Source organism: Sus scrofa, chromosome X (assembly GCF_054392235.1).
Source record: "Sus scrofa isolate SSC_HxYL_T2T_F1_AM1 chromosome X, Sscrofa_HxYL_maternal_Yorkshire_Landrace_v2.0, whole genome shotgun sequence".
NCBI lineage: Eukaryota > Metazoa > Chordata > Mammalia > Artiodactyla > Suidae > Sus > Sus scrofa.
Window position 1 is genome coordinate 45913823 of NC_139401.1, and position 16467 is coordinate 45930289.

Consider the following 16467-nt stretch of genomic DNA (forward strand, 5'->3'; position numbering starts at 1 on the left):
CAGAAAGCAGGAGAGGGAGCGAGAGGGAGACACGTATTAGCAGACATTCGCCATTCCTGTCACCCCACACTTTCAGCCCTAGGCAAGTTCTAATCAGTTTTCGGTCTCTATATATTTGCCTATTTTGGACATTTTATATAAACGGAATCATGAAATATATGGTCCTTTGTGACTGTCTTCTTACATGTAACAGAATGATTTCAAGGTTCATTCATGTTATATATAAGCATGTGTGGGTACTTATTTTTTATCGCCCAATAATATTCCTTTTTTTTTTTTTTTTAAGGGCTGTGCCTGTGGCATATGGAGCTTCACAGGCTAGGGGTTGAACTGGAGCTGCAGCTGCTTGCCTGCACCGCAGCCATAGCAATGTGGGATCTGAGCTGTGTCTGCAGCCTACACCACAGCTCATGGCAACACTGGATCCTGAACACACTGAGTGGGGCCAGGGATTGAACCTATATCCTCATGGATTCTAGTTGGGTTTGTGATCTCTGAGCCACAGTGGGCACTCCCCATATCTGTTCATCATTTGATGGAAACCACACGTTTTGTTTGCCTGTCCTCTTTATCAGTTGATGAATATTTAAGTGGTTTCCACTTTTTGGCTACTATGAATAATGCTGCTGTGAATATTTGTGTACACGTTTTGTTTGTTTGTTTGTTTTCGGCCACACCTACAGCATGTGGAATTTCCCGGGCCAGGGATCGATTCGTGTACACCTTTTGCAGTGGATGTGTGTTTTTATTTCTCTTGGTAGAGACCTAGGGGTGGAATTGCTGGAGCATATGATGACTTTATGGGTAGCATTTTGAGGAACTGCCATCCTGTTTTCCAGAATGGCCGCACCGTTTTACAATTCTCCCAGCAGTGTATGAGAGCTCAGATTTATTCACACCTCATCAACACTCGATACTGTCTTTTTTGTTTTAAGCCATCCTAATGGATATGGCCTCCTACTGAATGGAACATTTTTGGTTTTGATTGTATTTCTCTAAGGACTACTGATGTCGAGCATTGTATACTATGACCAGAGAATATAGCTTGTCAATTCCCAACATTAAAACGTCTACCAGATCTTCTTTTGGGACACATTCTTTCTTTCTTTATTTTGCTTTTTCGGGCCACACCCACGGCATGTGGAAGTTCCCAGGCTAGGGGCTGAATCCGAGCTGCAGCTGCTGGCCTACACCACAGCCACAGCAACACCAGATCTGAGCCGCGTCGGCGACCTAGACCACAGCTCGGGCAACGCTGGATCCTTAACCTACTGAGCGAGGCCAGGGATCGAACCTACATCCTCATGGATACTAGTTGAATTCGTTTCCACTGAGCCATAACAGGAACTCCCTCATCCCATGTTTTACTTCTGTTGTCTTAAGTTCCTCTTCTTTTTTTGCCATTTTCTTGGGCCGCTCCCGTGGCATATGGAGGTTCCCAGGCTAGGGATCTAGGAGCTGTGGCCACCAGCCTACACGACAGCCACAGCTATGTGGGATCCGAGCCGCCTCTGCCATCTACACCACAGTTCACGGCAACGCCGGATCCTTAACCCACTGAGCAAGGCCAGGAATCGAACCCGCAACCTTATGGTTCCTAATCGGATTTGTTAACCACTGAGCCATGACGAGAACTCCAAGTTCGTCTTCATTGTGTATGATATTTTCCCTTTCCCAACAAGAATGACTTAATCTGTAGTGCCTGTATTAGTTGATCATGATGAAATTGCACCTTGGCTTAGACCTAGAGACAACCTTCCCTCCCTAGTTCCCTCAACAGGAGAAGCAGTTTTTACCTCTGGATGTTTTTGGGGTAATTAAAATTTTAGTCCCAGGCTATTAGTATTTTCCTCATGACATCTCTCTTCTGCTTAAAGAAATTTACTTGACATTTTTATTCCAAATTATAGTCCTGATTTCAGCATCCATTGAATAGAACTGCATTTATTTTGAGCCTCTCACTTAAAAGGTACCATGTGAGAGTTCCCTTCGTGGCTCAGAGGTTAACAACCCGACTAGTATCCATGAGGATGTGGGTTCGATCCCTGGCCTCGCTCAGTGGGTTAAGGATCTGGCATTGCCATGAGCTATGGTGTAAGTTGCAGATGAGGCTCAGAGCTGGTGTTGCTGTGGCTGTGGTGTAGGCCAATGGCTACAGCTCTGATTCGACCCCTGGCCTGGGAACTTCCACATGCCGTGGGTGCTACCCTAAAAAGACAAAAAAATAAAAATAAAAATAAAAAAGCAAAATGTACCATGTGATGTACCATTGAGAATGTGAACTTTGAAGCCAGCTGTTTCTGTATGCATAAAATGAAATAATAATAATTACAGCAACCATAGATGACAGGATTGGTGTACAAATTAAATGAGGTACCTCCTTCTGCACATTACATGATTCCTTGTAGTAACAATACTTGCTAATATGAATTAAATGTTTACCTGGGCCATTGTAGTTTTGAGTGTCTTAAAAACATCATCATTTAATTTTCACAATCCCTTGTGATAAATAGTTTTAATTCGTTTTGGAAAAAACCAGAAGAAACATTTTCGTATTCCTATAGCTAGAAGTTGCAAAGCTAGAATTTAAATCTTTATTAATTTTAGTCTAGATCTCATGGTCTCATTCATATTCCTTTTTTTTGGGGGGGGGGCTACCCTATGACATATAGAGTTCCGGGTCAGGGGTCCGATCTAAGCCACAGTTGTGGTCTACACCGCGTGTGTGACCAAGTCAAATCCTTTAACTCACTGTGCCAGGCCGGAGATCAAACCTGTGTCCTGGCACTGCAGAGACACTGCTGATCCCGTTGTGACACAGCAGGAGCCCCTCATATTCCTTTTTTTTTTTTTGTCTTTTTTAGGGCCACACCCATGGCATGTGGAGGTTCCCAGGCTAGGGGGCTGAATCAGAGCTGTAGCCACCGGCCTACACCACAGCCACAGCCACGCCAGATCCGAGACCAGATCTGTGACCTACACCACAGGTCATGTCAATGCCGGATCCGTAACCCCTGAACAAGGCCAGGGATTGAACCTGTGTCCTCATGGATACCCATCAGATTCGTTTCCACAGAGCCACGCCAAGAACTCCTCATATTCCATTTTGATAACCAGAACAGGTGTGTAACGTGGCTTTGTCTATTCCACGGTATCCAGTGCCCTCAGGAAGAGTTTATGGGGTGAATGCCGAGTGCCTGACCATGTGGACCCTGTCTTTCCAGGTTTCTTGGCGTCTCTGTGGAGCCCCTGGGCCAGACCCTGTAGTCAAGGCTGCAGGATCTTCCTTCTGGCCCCAGCAGCTCTGGTGAGTCCACCAACTCTCCCGGCCTTGGGCTCCAGGGAAGAAAGGAGTCTTCTGCAAGAAAGCCCAAGCACTGAGGCCCAGCAAGAAGATGCCAGCCCACCGGAGCTCTCATGGGCCTTCCCTGGCCCTAACTACGGGGGCACCTGACAGCTCCTGCGAGGTAAAGAGGAGGAAGAGGTGCCTCGGGGTAGGAATTCATCCAGAATGAAAGATAGTATCTCATTATTCTAATTTGTATGACTTTTTTTAAAAAAAAAAAAAACCAGGCAGCATAATCAGGGGATTTTTATTGGTTAATTCATTTCCCTTATGTGAATTTTCTTCTCTCCACTGCTGATTTGTTTTAGCTTATGGATTTGAAAACAGGTTTTTTTTTTTTTTTTAAAGTATGAAGGTTGATAACCCTTTTATCATTCTTGTCTATTTTTTAGGAATATCTCTTGCCACTTTGTAATTTGAAATAATTTCTAGTTTTATTCACAAGGGGCAAAAGATAACAAATCGTTCTCTAAGTCTTCTTAAAACAATGCCCCCTCCCTGCTTTGTTTCGCCTAGATTCTAGCTCCCTAGAAGCAAGGCTTCATAATCTTTTTAATGGATTCTTTTTCTTTCTTTCTTTTCTTTCTTTCTTTTTTTTTTTTTTTTTAGTTTTGGATATTATCTATTGACTTTCCACTCTGGAAGGCCGAGATTTAGATTTTCCGTGCAGCCCCTACTCACGTACACACTAACCTCTAGTTTTACGTCTAGTTGTCACTGTTTTGATCAGCTCTGCCATCAGTGTTTATTCCTGTGACTGTTTATAGTTGAATCATGTAGTATTCATGCTGTGATTACTATTTTTTGCAGAACTTTTTCTTTTCCCTAGAATTAGTAATTTTCTGCTTTAGTCATTTCTTCGCTTTACTCCCTCTCTCTCTCTATATATATATCTATATCTCAGAAATTTGACTCCAAATTCTTTCCAGTTGTTTAAATCTCTTCTCTGTATATTATTCAAACATACTAGGTGATAATCATAACGACCGTAATTATAAACACTCTTATAATGTTTACTCTGTGTCCGGCACTGTTACACCCACACTGCATATACTAACTCATCTTCATAACAACCTCAAGCAGTAGATGGCATTGCTAGTCCCATTTTATAGAGGGGGAAACTGGGGCATAGAGAAAAAGCATCGGGCCCACATTAACACAGCTAGTACCAAGGGTTTGCTGTCTCAGCTCGGGGCATCTGTATCTTCTCTTTGAAGAAATCTCTCCTGGACCTTGTTGCCTTGCTGAAAGGCTGGTCTGGTTGCTCTCTCAGCTCCACACACAGCTGTGACCTCGGTGTCTTCTGTTTGCCATCCTCCAGGAAATCCCGTGTCCTCAGGGGTACTCGTCGGGCTCGTGACCGCTGAGCCACAATCGGAACTCCCAGCCTATCTTTTAAAAAATATTTTAGGGCGTTCCCGTCGTGGCGCAGTGGTTAACGAATCCGACTAGGAACCATGAGGTTGCGGGTTCGATCCCTGGCCTTGCCCAGTGGGTTAAGGATCTGGCATTGCCGTGAGCTGTGGTGTAGGTGGCAGAGGCGGCTCGGATCCCGCGTTGCTGTGGCTCTGGTGTAGGCTGGCAGCTACAGCTCTGATTTGACTTCTAGCCTGGGAACCTCCATATGCCGTGAGAGCGGCCCAAGAAATGGCAAAAAGACAAAAAAAATTAAAAAATATTTTAAAATATAACCTATATACAGAAAAGGATGCACAACAGATATGTCCAGCTTGATGTTTTTTCACTGTGTAACTCTAGAAAGTATCCATAGTCAGCATTCCCTAATCACCCTACTCCCAAAGATAAGAACTCTCCTGACTTTTATGATAATTGCTTCCACCGAGAAGAAAATCACCAGCCACAGAGTGTGAGAAGAGGTAGACAGTAGAGGACTTAATACTCAGGATGTATAAAGGACGACAAAACAATAAACAAAAGCAGACCACCCGGTAGCCAGAGGCCTTACTTGAATAGTTATGTAACAGAAGATGATAACGGAATGGCTAATAACACCTGCCACGGAACTCCATCTCACTAGTCATAGGGAAATGCAAAAGTTAAACCACAATGTAATACCACTCCACTCCCACCGAAATGGCTACAACGGAGAAGCCCGGACAACGAAGCGTTAGCAAGGATAAGGGGCCATATCAACAGCTCACATACTCATTTCAGCACAGATAGCTGCTGATATATTAGCTCCTATCAGCAGGTCATGTGCCGCTGGTGGGAGTGTAAATTGGCACAGTCTCTTTGGAAAACAATTTTAGCCTTCTTCATCAAAGCATCGTATGAGATGACAGTTCTAGGAAAATCCTCAAGAGCAATCCTTGGCTCAGGTACCAGGATGCATGTATAAATGCTCCCTGTAGCATTGCTTATAACAGCCAGAAACCAGAAATAACTTAAATGTCTGTCGGTAGTAGAAGGGACACGTACACTGAACAGAATGTTGAATGAAAGAAACCAGGCACAAAAGAATTCGTATTGTTTCGATTTATGTAAAGTTTCAAGACAAGCAAAACAAAACCATGTTGCGTAGGGATGTATGGTTAAGTAGTGAAACTTTTTTTTTTATTAATTTTTTTTATCAGGAGTCCCCATTGTGGCTCAGTGGAAACAAACCCGACTAGTATCCATGAGGATGCAGGTTCGATCCCTGGCCTCACTCACTGGGTTAAGGATCCGGCATTACTGTGAGCTGTGGTGTAGGTCGCATACACAGCTCAGATGTGGCATTGCTGTGGCTGTGGTGTAGGCCGGCAGCCACAACTCTGATTCAGCTCCTAGCCTGGGAACTTCCATATGCCACAGGTGTGGCCCTAAAAAAAAAGAATAATAAATTTTTAAAAATAATGAAAAAACAAAGTAAAAAAATTTTTTTTTGGTCACGCCCGTGGCAGGCAGACATTCCCAGGCCAGGGATTGAACCTTTGCCACAGCAGCGACCCGAGCCGTAGCAGTGCTGATGACAGGTCCTTAACCCACTGTACCACTAGGGAACTCCTAGGTGGTAAAACTTGAAAGCAAGTGCTTACCAACAGAGGCAGGAGAGTGCTTTCCATGACTGATGGGGAGGCCGGGAGAAGGAGGGAAAGAGGCATGAGGAAGCCTTCTGGGCTAAGTGCTGGCAACATTCTGTTTCCAGACCAGGGTGGAAATTAGGGAGGTATTTGCCTGGAATTATTAGTTAAGCCAAATATTTATGTGTCATATTTTTCTACATGAGTATTATATTTCATAAAAATCTTTTGAAAAGGAAAATATATGCTTTGCAGTTTTGAGCCCAGTCCACCATATAACCTTTCCAAAAGCAGCAACACACATACACACACAGGAGTTCCTGTTGTGGCTCAGCAGGTTAAGGACCTGACATAGTCTCTGTGAGGATATGGATTCGATCCACTGGCCTCCGTCAGTGGGTTAAGGATCCAGCATTGCCACAAGCTGCAGTGTAGGTTGCATATGTGGCTTAGATCTGGTGTTGCCATGGCTGCGGTGTAGGCTGGCAGCTGCAGCTCCGATTCAACCCCTGGCCTGGGAACCTCCATATCCTGCAGGTGTGGCCATGAAAAGAAAAACAGCAAAAGAGAAAACCATACACACATACATGCTCTATCCATTTTTAAACTTCCAACACTTTTTTCCTTTAACAATGAAGCTTGGTGATCATTAAATGTCAGTAGACATAAAGAGTTGCTTCATTCTTTTTAAAGGCTGAATCTTATTCCCTTATATGGTTATACCACATTAGCTGGCCCCCGTTAAAAGATGTTTCAGATATTTCCAACCTTTTTGCTATCACAAACAGAGCTGTAGTGAAAATCCTTGTACATAAAGGAGTATGTTTATAGAGAAAATTCTGCAAGTGTAATTCTCAGGACAAGCAATATATATGCATTTTCATTTTTGATCCATATAGCAAACTGACCTTCTTGGTGGGTCATATCAGTTGTATAAGAATGCCTGTTTTGGAGTTCCCATCCTGCCGCAGTGGAAACACATCCTACTAGGAACCATGAGGTTGCGGGTTCGATCCCTGGCCTCGCTCCGTGGGTTACGGATCCGGCGTTGCGGTGAGCTATGGTGTAGGTTGCAGACATAGCTTGGATCTGGCGTTGCTGTGGCTCTGGCGTAGGCCGGCGGCTGCATCTCCAACTTGACCCCCAGTCTGAGAACCTCCATATGCCACAGGTGTGGCCCTAAAAAGGCAAAAAAAATTTTTTAGGGGTATACATTCAGTCCATAACAGAGGTGAATGATTTTAAACAGAGGTGGCCTATTTTAAAGTTTAGGCAGTGAAGCAAAACTTGCAGGTAGAGGGAAAATGAGAGATTTGAATGCTTTTATGTCTTCCATTCCTGTATCCATGGACTTTCCTTCCTGTTTGAAAGACTCGAACTCTCCCCTGAGCCCCTCCCCCTCTCCTCCAGGTGGCTCCTCTGTTTCCTATGGCATCACCTTTCCCCTTCTGTCCTGGTACCTGCCCAAAGCATATAACACGCAGTAGTATTTTCCATCTCCAAGCATCCTTCCTTGACCCCCAGTGCCCTGACAGCTAGGGTGTTTCACCAGATAAGTAGTTCCTGCAAGTTCAGGGACAAAACCAGCTGTGTATGCTTAATGTCTTCTGCTGCTGGTTGGGTTTCAGGCCAGGAACTTGCTTCCTCAAAGTGGGGTTGGGGGTCGGGATCCCTCCCCCTGCAGCTCTCCCTTGCTCTTCTATGCAGGTCCTAAGAGTCTTAGTTGAACCAGCTCCCTAGCCCTCAGCTCTTTCCTTATTATGCTCGAAGCTCCCATTCCCACTCCATATTCGACATCCTGGCCAGAATCTTACCTTCCTGAGGGTCTGTTATACTTTCTGTTTAATGTTTTCTTTCAAAATCCTGACAAAAGAGAATTGGCTGATTATAGATCAGTCTCACTTGTTAATAGCAATGGAGCAATTATAAATGAAATACGTATCATCCATCAGAATCCAGCAGTGCCTTTAAAAAGCAATTATTCTGAGCACATGGTTCGGCATTACGAAATCTCTATATAATCCATCATGTTAACATAGCATCCGAGAGGTGTGATTTGATAAAAGTCAACATCCAGTCTTGATTTTAAGACGTATCAAGGTCGAGCATCCCACCCTTCCATTCCTTCCCCAGACTCACCCTAGGGATGGTCGATGAAGCAATGGGGGTTCATTAATGACATCCAGGTTCTTCATTTTGGATCATCTTTTTATCTCTGTAAATTGTCCTCCTTTGTCTTGTTGAATCCTTTCCCACAATTCTCCTCTTCCTGGTATTAAAATGGAGACCTTGGCTTCCTTTCTCTTGGCACTTCTTATACCTTTATAAAGTATCTTCCTTTGTCTTGTTTCCTTCTTTTGTCCAAGAATTCTCCTCTGCCTCGAAGGGAGACCTTGCTTCCTTTCTCCCAGCGTTTTCTGATACACCCTTGCTCATCCTTTTTACCTTCGTCATTCTGTGAGTCTTTGTGAATTCTTAAAAATTATTTTGTTGAAGTGTCATTGATTTACAATGTCGTGTTGACTGATGTTCTACAGCAAAGTGAGTCAGTTATACATATATATACATTCTTTTTCATGTTCTTTTCCAATATGGTGTATCACAAGATATGTGAATGTAGGAGGGATGGATTGGGGGTTTTTGATACAACACATGAAAGATGTGTTTAATGTTCTGCCTGCTAGTTGTTAATACTTCTTTGTTATATCATTCACGACATGCTCTATTTTGCCATGTTTTGTGTTCCTTCTGATGATTTGGAGTGGTTGGATTCTTTTTTGGTTCTTTAAGTGGATACCTTTGTAACGTTAACTTTATAAAATATAATTAATGTTCTAGGTGTTAAAACCATCTATTAACTGACAAGGTTTGTATACTACTATTTCCTTTTATTTGTTGTAAGTTTTCCTTGAACCCTATATTTGAGGGCTCGCCTGTTCCATTAGTTTGGGTTAATTCTTTAGGGACACAAATTATATGTATATTGAATTTCATCTTTTCCACGTGTCTGTTATTTTTTTCTCCATTATACTTTTAAATCTTTGTTCATTTCCACTTTATTTTGTTTGCGGGTCATGATCCTCTCTTGGCCCCCTGTTATTTTGGCAGGAACTGTGAAAGATTTCATTTCTGTATCATGGTTTGTTTTACCACTTTTTTTTTTTATTGAGGTTGGCCAGCATATGACAAAAAATTTTCAGAGTGCTTAAGCAAGTTTCTTTTCAAAGCCGATTACTGCAGACTAGAATCCAAATGAGGTCCACACATTGCATTTTGTTCCTATGTCTGTCAAGAACAGTGAAGGGTCTGAGATTTTATACTGCTTGCAAGCTAACAAGTGGGCCTGTCTCAGTGGCCTGGATCCTGGCAGAAGACACGAGGCTCCTGGGCTGGAGAAAAAGGACTTTAGTACTTAAGGCAATAGAAGCCTGAGTCTTAACCTGTTCCCTGAGTCCCAGTTCCTGCAGGGTGACATGAAGAAGGCCAGCTGACACCCGCACACACAATAGGTTGCTGAGATTACCCAAATCTTTTATAATGAGCAGTAAGCAAATATGTCCTTTACTCTGGAGGGAGGTCTAGTATGTTTCAAGGCTGCTTGCTGTGCCAACATCCTTGAAAAAATGGTCCAGAGAAAAGGGCAGTCAGTGCCTGCACTCACAAGATGCACAGAGACATGAGAGACCCATGGAGAATTGTCTCCCAGCAACATCCACCGCTTGTTTGTACACTGCCTTGCCTTTCTGCAAATGTTCCCATGCCTACACTCTTCCATTGGCCACTTTGATTAATCATCTGACAGAGGCTAGGGCCAAATTTATTATCTCACACAGCACTTAATTAAAGCTATTATCACCAGGGCTCCCAGTGGCAGAATAAGGCCGATCCACAGTATTTTGCTCAACCGTGACCTCTGGGGTTCCAGACGCAATCAGCTGAGCAAATCCTATAAGCCATCATGGCTTATCTTACAAAGCCAGGTGCTCTTCTCGCAGTTTCTATACTGGCCTTTCCACTCAGCCTGAGACACAAATCCAAGTACAGCAGGATGTATTAACAATTGCACAGATTCTGCCTTGGCCTGTAAGCTGATCAGAATGCCTTCCAGGACCAAGCTAGCATGGCCAATCACAATCAAGGACAGATTTCCTACCACCTTTTCTATTTTTTTTTCTCTTTATGGCCCCATCTGTGGCATATGGAAGTTCCCAGGTTGAATGGGACTAGCAATTGCTGGCCTATGCCACAGCCACAGCAACAGAGCAGCATCTGGAACCTATGCCACATCTTGTGGCAATGCCAGATCCTTAACCCACTGAGCGAGGCCAGGGATCGATCCCACATCCTCCTGGACACTATGTCGGGTTCTTAACACACTGAGTCACAACGGGAACTCCAGCTTACCACCTTTTCTAATTGGATGATCGTTATCATAGGAGTAACTGCTCTTAGGGTATTGTAAATAACAAGCCATTTCTCCCTCTAGGAAGCTCCTCCTAGCAACCAAAGGTGGCCTCTTTTAGAGTCATTTAAGGGCGCCCTGAACCACTGGTCCCCACCTTAAACATTTGCAGGTCACTTATGACCACCCCTGAGATGCAAATCACCATGTTTTTTTGGGGGGGTCGGAGGAGGCAAGGTAATACCTGGCCACATAGGAATACGATCTCTGGATGCCCCCCAGAAGAAAGTGTTGTTTACAGGTGGTAGGGCCCCCTAAGTAGGACCCACAGCAGTCATGGGACACAAGTTCAGGATGCCTTTGATGTGGCCTCTCAGCCAGCTGATATCTTTAACTATTAAAGACAAAACTGAATAAGAAAGGACATCTCTCTATTGTAGTTGAGAGAGCACCCCAGATCTGAAGATCAGACTGTCAGCTGGGTCCTTTGGCCTTGGACCTGACTTCCACAGGGAGGAGTGGACAAGTTACAGTGGGAGATTTATAGGTGGGATTGTTTCTGCCTTCAGAGGATGTCTCAGCTGAAAAGACAGTGTTTGTCTCTGTGTCCAGCTCATTCAAGGGGCTCGCATTTCTTTTTTTTTTTTTTTTAAATAAAGGTGGTTCACTTTAACTTTTATTTTTCCCATGAAAAACAGGGACAAGATGTGAGTTCCTCTTTTTCCTTTTTTTCTTTCTTTCTTTTTTCTTAAATTTAGCAAGGTCTGGCTGCATCCTTCTTTTTTAAAAAATTTTATTGGAATATAGCTGACATACAAAGTTGTGTTAATTTCAGGCACACAGCAAAGTAAATCAGTTATATATGTATACATACATCCATTCCTTTTCAGATTCTTTTCCCATATTGGTTATTACACAGTATTGAGTAAATTTCCCTGTGCTGTGCAGTAGGCCCTTGTTACCCATCTATTTTATATATAATAGTATATATTTATCAATCCCAACCCCCTAATTTATCCCTCCCCCCCCCCCCCGCATTTCCCCTTTGGTAAAAGTTTGTTTTCAAAATCTTTGACTCTATTTCTGTTTTGTAAGTTCTGTTGTATCAATTTTATTAGATTCCACATATTAGGGATCTCATATGATATTCATCTTTCTCTGACTTACCTCACTTAGTATGATAATTTCTTGATCCATCCATATTACTGCAAATGGCATTATTTCATGCTTTTTTATGGCTGAGTAGTATTCCATTGTGTATGTGTGTGTGTGTGTGTGTGTGTGTGTGTGTGTGTGTATGTATGTGTGTATATATATACCACACCTTTAACAATCCTCTGTTGATGGACATTTAGTTTGCTTCCTTTAGGGCCGCAGCCGTAGCGTACGGAGGTTCCCAGGCTAGGGGTCAAATCGGAGCTGTAGCTGCTGGCCTACACCAGAGCCATAGCAACGCCAGATCTGAGCCATATCTGCGACCTACACCCCAGCTCACGGCAATGCCAGATCCTTCACCCACTGAGCGAGGCCAGGGATCAAACCCACAACCTCATAGCTCCTAGTCGCATTCAGTTCTGCTGCACCACCCCAGGAACTCCAGCTTCCATGTCTTAATCTCAGTTAATCATTCATGAGGCAGAGAATGGGAAGTTGGAGGGTCTCTGTCTGGCCTTTCAGCAGCTTCAACAAAAGGAGAAAGGGCTGCATTTAGCCTTGTCACAGCAGAGGCTAGGATTCTTCTGGGAGGCGTGAGAGTTACTGCAAGTCTTCTCTTAATCGCATGGGGAATTAGATGTGATGAGGAAAGGTGTTCTTCATAGTAAGTCATTTCCAAGAACCCAGAAAGGTGGGGAGGGGGGATTTCTGCCCTTATTTTCAGAGCTCAGGTGGAATTCAAAACCCCCTCTTGTTCAAGACAACCATAAAGTCATCCTTGAGCAACTGTGTCTGGAAATGAGGCAGTGGGAAATGCCCGGGCTGTACTCTTGTCAAGTCCAGATGTGATGTCCACGTGTGAAGCTCTCAGCTCAGATTTGGCCTCTGTGCACAAAGTCCGCCTGAGGTGTAGTTATTCTCAGGCCTGCTAGATTATGGTACGTTGTTGCATCATTTGTCAAGGACGGCCCTGTAGATAACCAACAAGATCCTAGTGAATAGCACAGGGAGCTGTTTTCACTATATGGTAATAAACCATAATAAAAAAATCTGAAAAGGAATACACACACACACACACACACACACACACACACACACGTATATATCTGAATCACTTTGCTATATACTAGAAACTAACACAACTTTGTAAATCAACTCTGCTTTAAAAAAACAAGTATACAGGAAGCGATTAAAAAAAAAAAGACTGGCTATATATTAGCATTTAAGACACAGGGCAGGGTAGTTCCCATCGTGGCTCAGTGGTAACAAAGTCAGCTAGTATCCATGAGGATGTGGGTTCGATCCCTGGCCTCCCTTAGTGGGTTAAGGATCTGGCATTGCCGTGTGCAGATGCAGCTGGGATCTGGCGTTACTGTAGTGTAGGCTGGCAGCTACAGCTCCGATTCAGCCCCCAACCTGGGAACTTACGTATGCCATGGGTGCAACCCCAAAAAGACCAAAAAAAAAAAAAAAAAGAAAAAAAAGAAAAAGACACAGGGCCCCCTGGTAGGCATAAGATTAGAACCAGCAGAAGTATTAATAATCCTTTCAGTACACATAAGAGCCAGGACCTTATATTCTAGCCAGGATATCATGTCCTATAGGCTGTTCACATCAGCCTTAGAAAGCCAAGTAGCCTTTGCCTTGAGTTTAGTGACTGTTCTACCTGGCCTGGGGTGTGTGTCCAAATGCAGCAGGATGTGTTGTTGGCTATGGCACAGATGCTTCCCCAGTGACACAGGAGGAAGTTGAGAGCTATGCAGTTGACCATAATAACTTGGGCTGGAGAGTTTAAATGTATTTCCCATGCGGAAGCGGGATCACTTATTACTTCTGCAAGGGCTAGGGAGCGATTTTGAACCACTTTTTCGAATCATGTAAGTCCCTTGGTGTGTAAAATGGCCCTCATAAAGAGAGGGTGCTTAGAGAATTGCTGACCTCCCCCCCACCCCCGCTGCTGCCGGAAAGTTCCAGAATAACCTGTACTCACCTCATTTTGGAGTGATAGTTTATTTATTTATTTATTTATTTTTCAAATGATTTTTATTTTTTTCCATTATAGCTGGTTTACAGTGTTCTGTCAATTTTCTAATGTACAGCAGAGTGACCCAGTCACACATACACATATACATTCTTTTTCTCACATTATCCACCATCATGCTCCATCATAAGTGACTCTAGTTCCCAGTGCTATACAGCAGGATCTCATCGCTTATCCATTCCAAAGGCAATAGTTTGCATCTATTAACCCCGGATTCCCAGTCCATTCCATTCCCTCCCCCTCCCCCTTGGCAACCACAAGTCTGTTCTCCAAGTCCATGAGTTTCTTTTCTGTGGAAAGGTTCATGTGTGCCATATATTAGAGTCCAGATATAAGTGATATATGGTATTTGTCTTTTTCTTTCTGACTTCACTTTGTATGAGAGTCTCTAGTTCCATCCAAGTTGCTGCAAATGGCATTTTGGTTTTTTTAATGGCTGAGTAGTATTCCATTGTGTATATATACCGCATCTTCTTCATCTATTCATCTGTCGGTGGACATTTTGTTTGTTTCCATGTCTTGGCTATTGTGAGTAGTGCTGCAGTGAACATACAGGTACATGTATCTTTTTCAAGGAAAGTTTGTTGGGATATATGCCCAAGAGTGGGGTTGCTGGGTCATGTGGGAGTTCTATGTATCATTTTCTGAGGTACCTCCATACTGTTTTCCATAGTGGTTGTACCAATTTACATCCCTACCAACAGTGCAGGAGGGTTCCCCTTTCTCCACCTACACCCTCTCCAGCATTTGGACTTATTAATGATGGCCATTCTGACTAGTGTGAGCTGGTACCTTGTAGTTGTTTTGATTTGCATTTCTCTAATAATCAGGGATGTTGAGCATTGTTTCATGTGCTTGTTGGCCGTCTGTGTATCTTCTTTGGAGAAATGTCTATTCAGGTCTTTTGCCTATATTTCCATTGGGTTGTTATTTTTTTTGCTGTTGAGTTGTGTAAGTTGTTTGTATGTTTTAGAGATTAAGCCCTTCTCAGTTGCATCATTTGAAACTATTTTTGGAGTGATAGTTTAAATTTCCAGAGTGACACGTGGGCAACAGGTGGGGGTGTTGGTTTTCAGTATTTGAAAATCCCGGATCTGGACTCTAAAGACACAGGAAAGATTGTTGTGAGGAAGACAGGTATAAGCTGGCAGCTACACGTAAAGTAGTATTAGAAACTTAGTCAAAGGCAGTGTTTGTTGTGTAGGAATTATTAATAATGAGTGCAGTTACCCATGACGTGGCCCCTCAGGAGGGGGTCGTTTTTGAGTAGAATTGAACTGGTTGGTTGTAGAATTGTAAGGCTGGTTGAAAAATGGTAGAGGTGGAAATGGTGAACCAGGGATAAAAGGACTCCTGTGTTTTTTTTTTTTTTTTTTTTTCCCACACCCGATTCTGAGGAAGTAGAGTTGTAGACTTTGGAGATTTTAAGAGAAGCATTTATTATTTGGGGGAGATAAGGTCCAGTCAGCATAGGACAGATTATTTACATTTCCTAGTTTTCTCTGTGAAAGAAAAAACTAGGTTGGGTTTGATGATGTAGGGTGATTTTTTTAATTAAATTTATTTTTTATTAGGATATAGTTGATTTACCGTGTTGAGTCAATTTCTGCTGTTCAGTATAGTGACCCAGTTTTATACACACACACACACACACACACACACACACACACATATACATTCTTTTTCTCATATTATCTTCCATCATGTTCTATCCCAAGAGATTGGACACAGTTCCCTGTGCTGTACAGTAGGACCTCATTGCTGATCCATTCTAAATGCAATAGTTTGCATCTACCAACCCTAAGCTCCCCGTCCATCTCAATTCTTCCCTCATCCCCCTTGGCAACCACACGTCTGTTCTCTAGGGCGATTTAAATACAAGGGAATTTCATCTTCCCTTTGTTCGTACAGCAGAGGTGTAAAGGAGGGAGAAGACGAGGGACAAAGTTATGGTACAGTCATGAGGAGATGGTTGGATGAGAGATCAATGGGAAAGAGAGCAAAATATGACAAAGAGTAGACAAAGAAGCATGATGGCAGGGGTTAAGTAATTTCAACAGAGAAAACCAAACTCTAGTTTTGGATCAGAATAATGTTTGATACTAAAGTTCTTTTTGGAAATCTTATAAATGCAAACCTTAGCCAACTTTGACCACAACAAATAAAATACCCTTTCTGTGGACTTTCTACGACGTTCAGTTTTTCTCTTTCTTATTCTGGGACAACCAGTCATTTTACTTTTGGACAAAGTTTCTCACTTCTTCATCTACAACACACATCCCGTTGCTCCTAGGAGAGGCTCATTCGCATACATTGATTACAGCTTTCAGCTACAAGAACTTCAATGTCACAGAGAAAACTAGGAAATGTGAATAATCTGCCCTATGCCAGCATTTCATGGTAGACTAGCAGTTTTCATGAGTATGCATCTCACTTTTTTTTTTTTTTTTGTCTTCTCAGGGCCGCACCCATGGCGTGTGGAGGTTCCCAGGCTAGGGGT

General features: G+C 43.0%; 1 protein-coding gene across 7 annotated transcripts in view; it reads left to right on the top strand.

Annotated features, from left to right (window-relative positions):
* ZNF81 (zinc finger protein 81) overlaps positions 1–16467 on the top strand; it is a 117054-nt gene that overhangs the window by 35207 nt on the left and 65380 nt on the right. For all 7 annotated transcript variants that reach the window (XM_085007798.1, XM_021080394.2, XM_085007799.1 and 4 more), the window contains one exon: positions 3225–3467. In XM_085007798.1, coding sequence (XP_084863924.1) covers positions 3396–3467 — 72 coding nt within the window. In that variant the 5' untranslated portion in view covers positions 3225–3395. The remainder of the gene's footprint in view (positions 1–3224; positions 3468–16467) is intronic.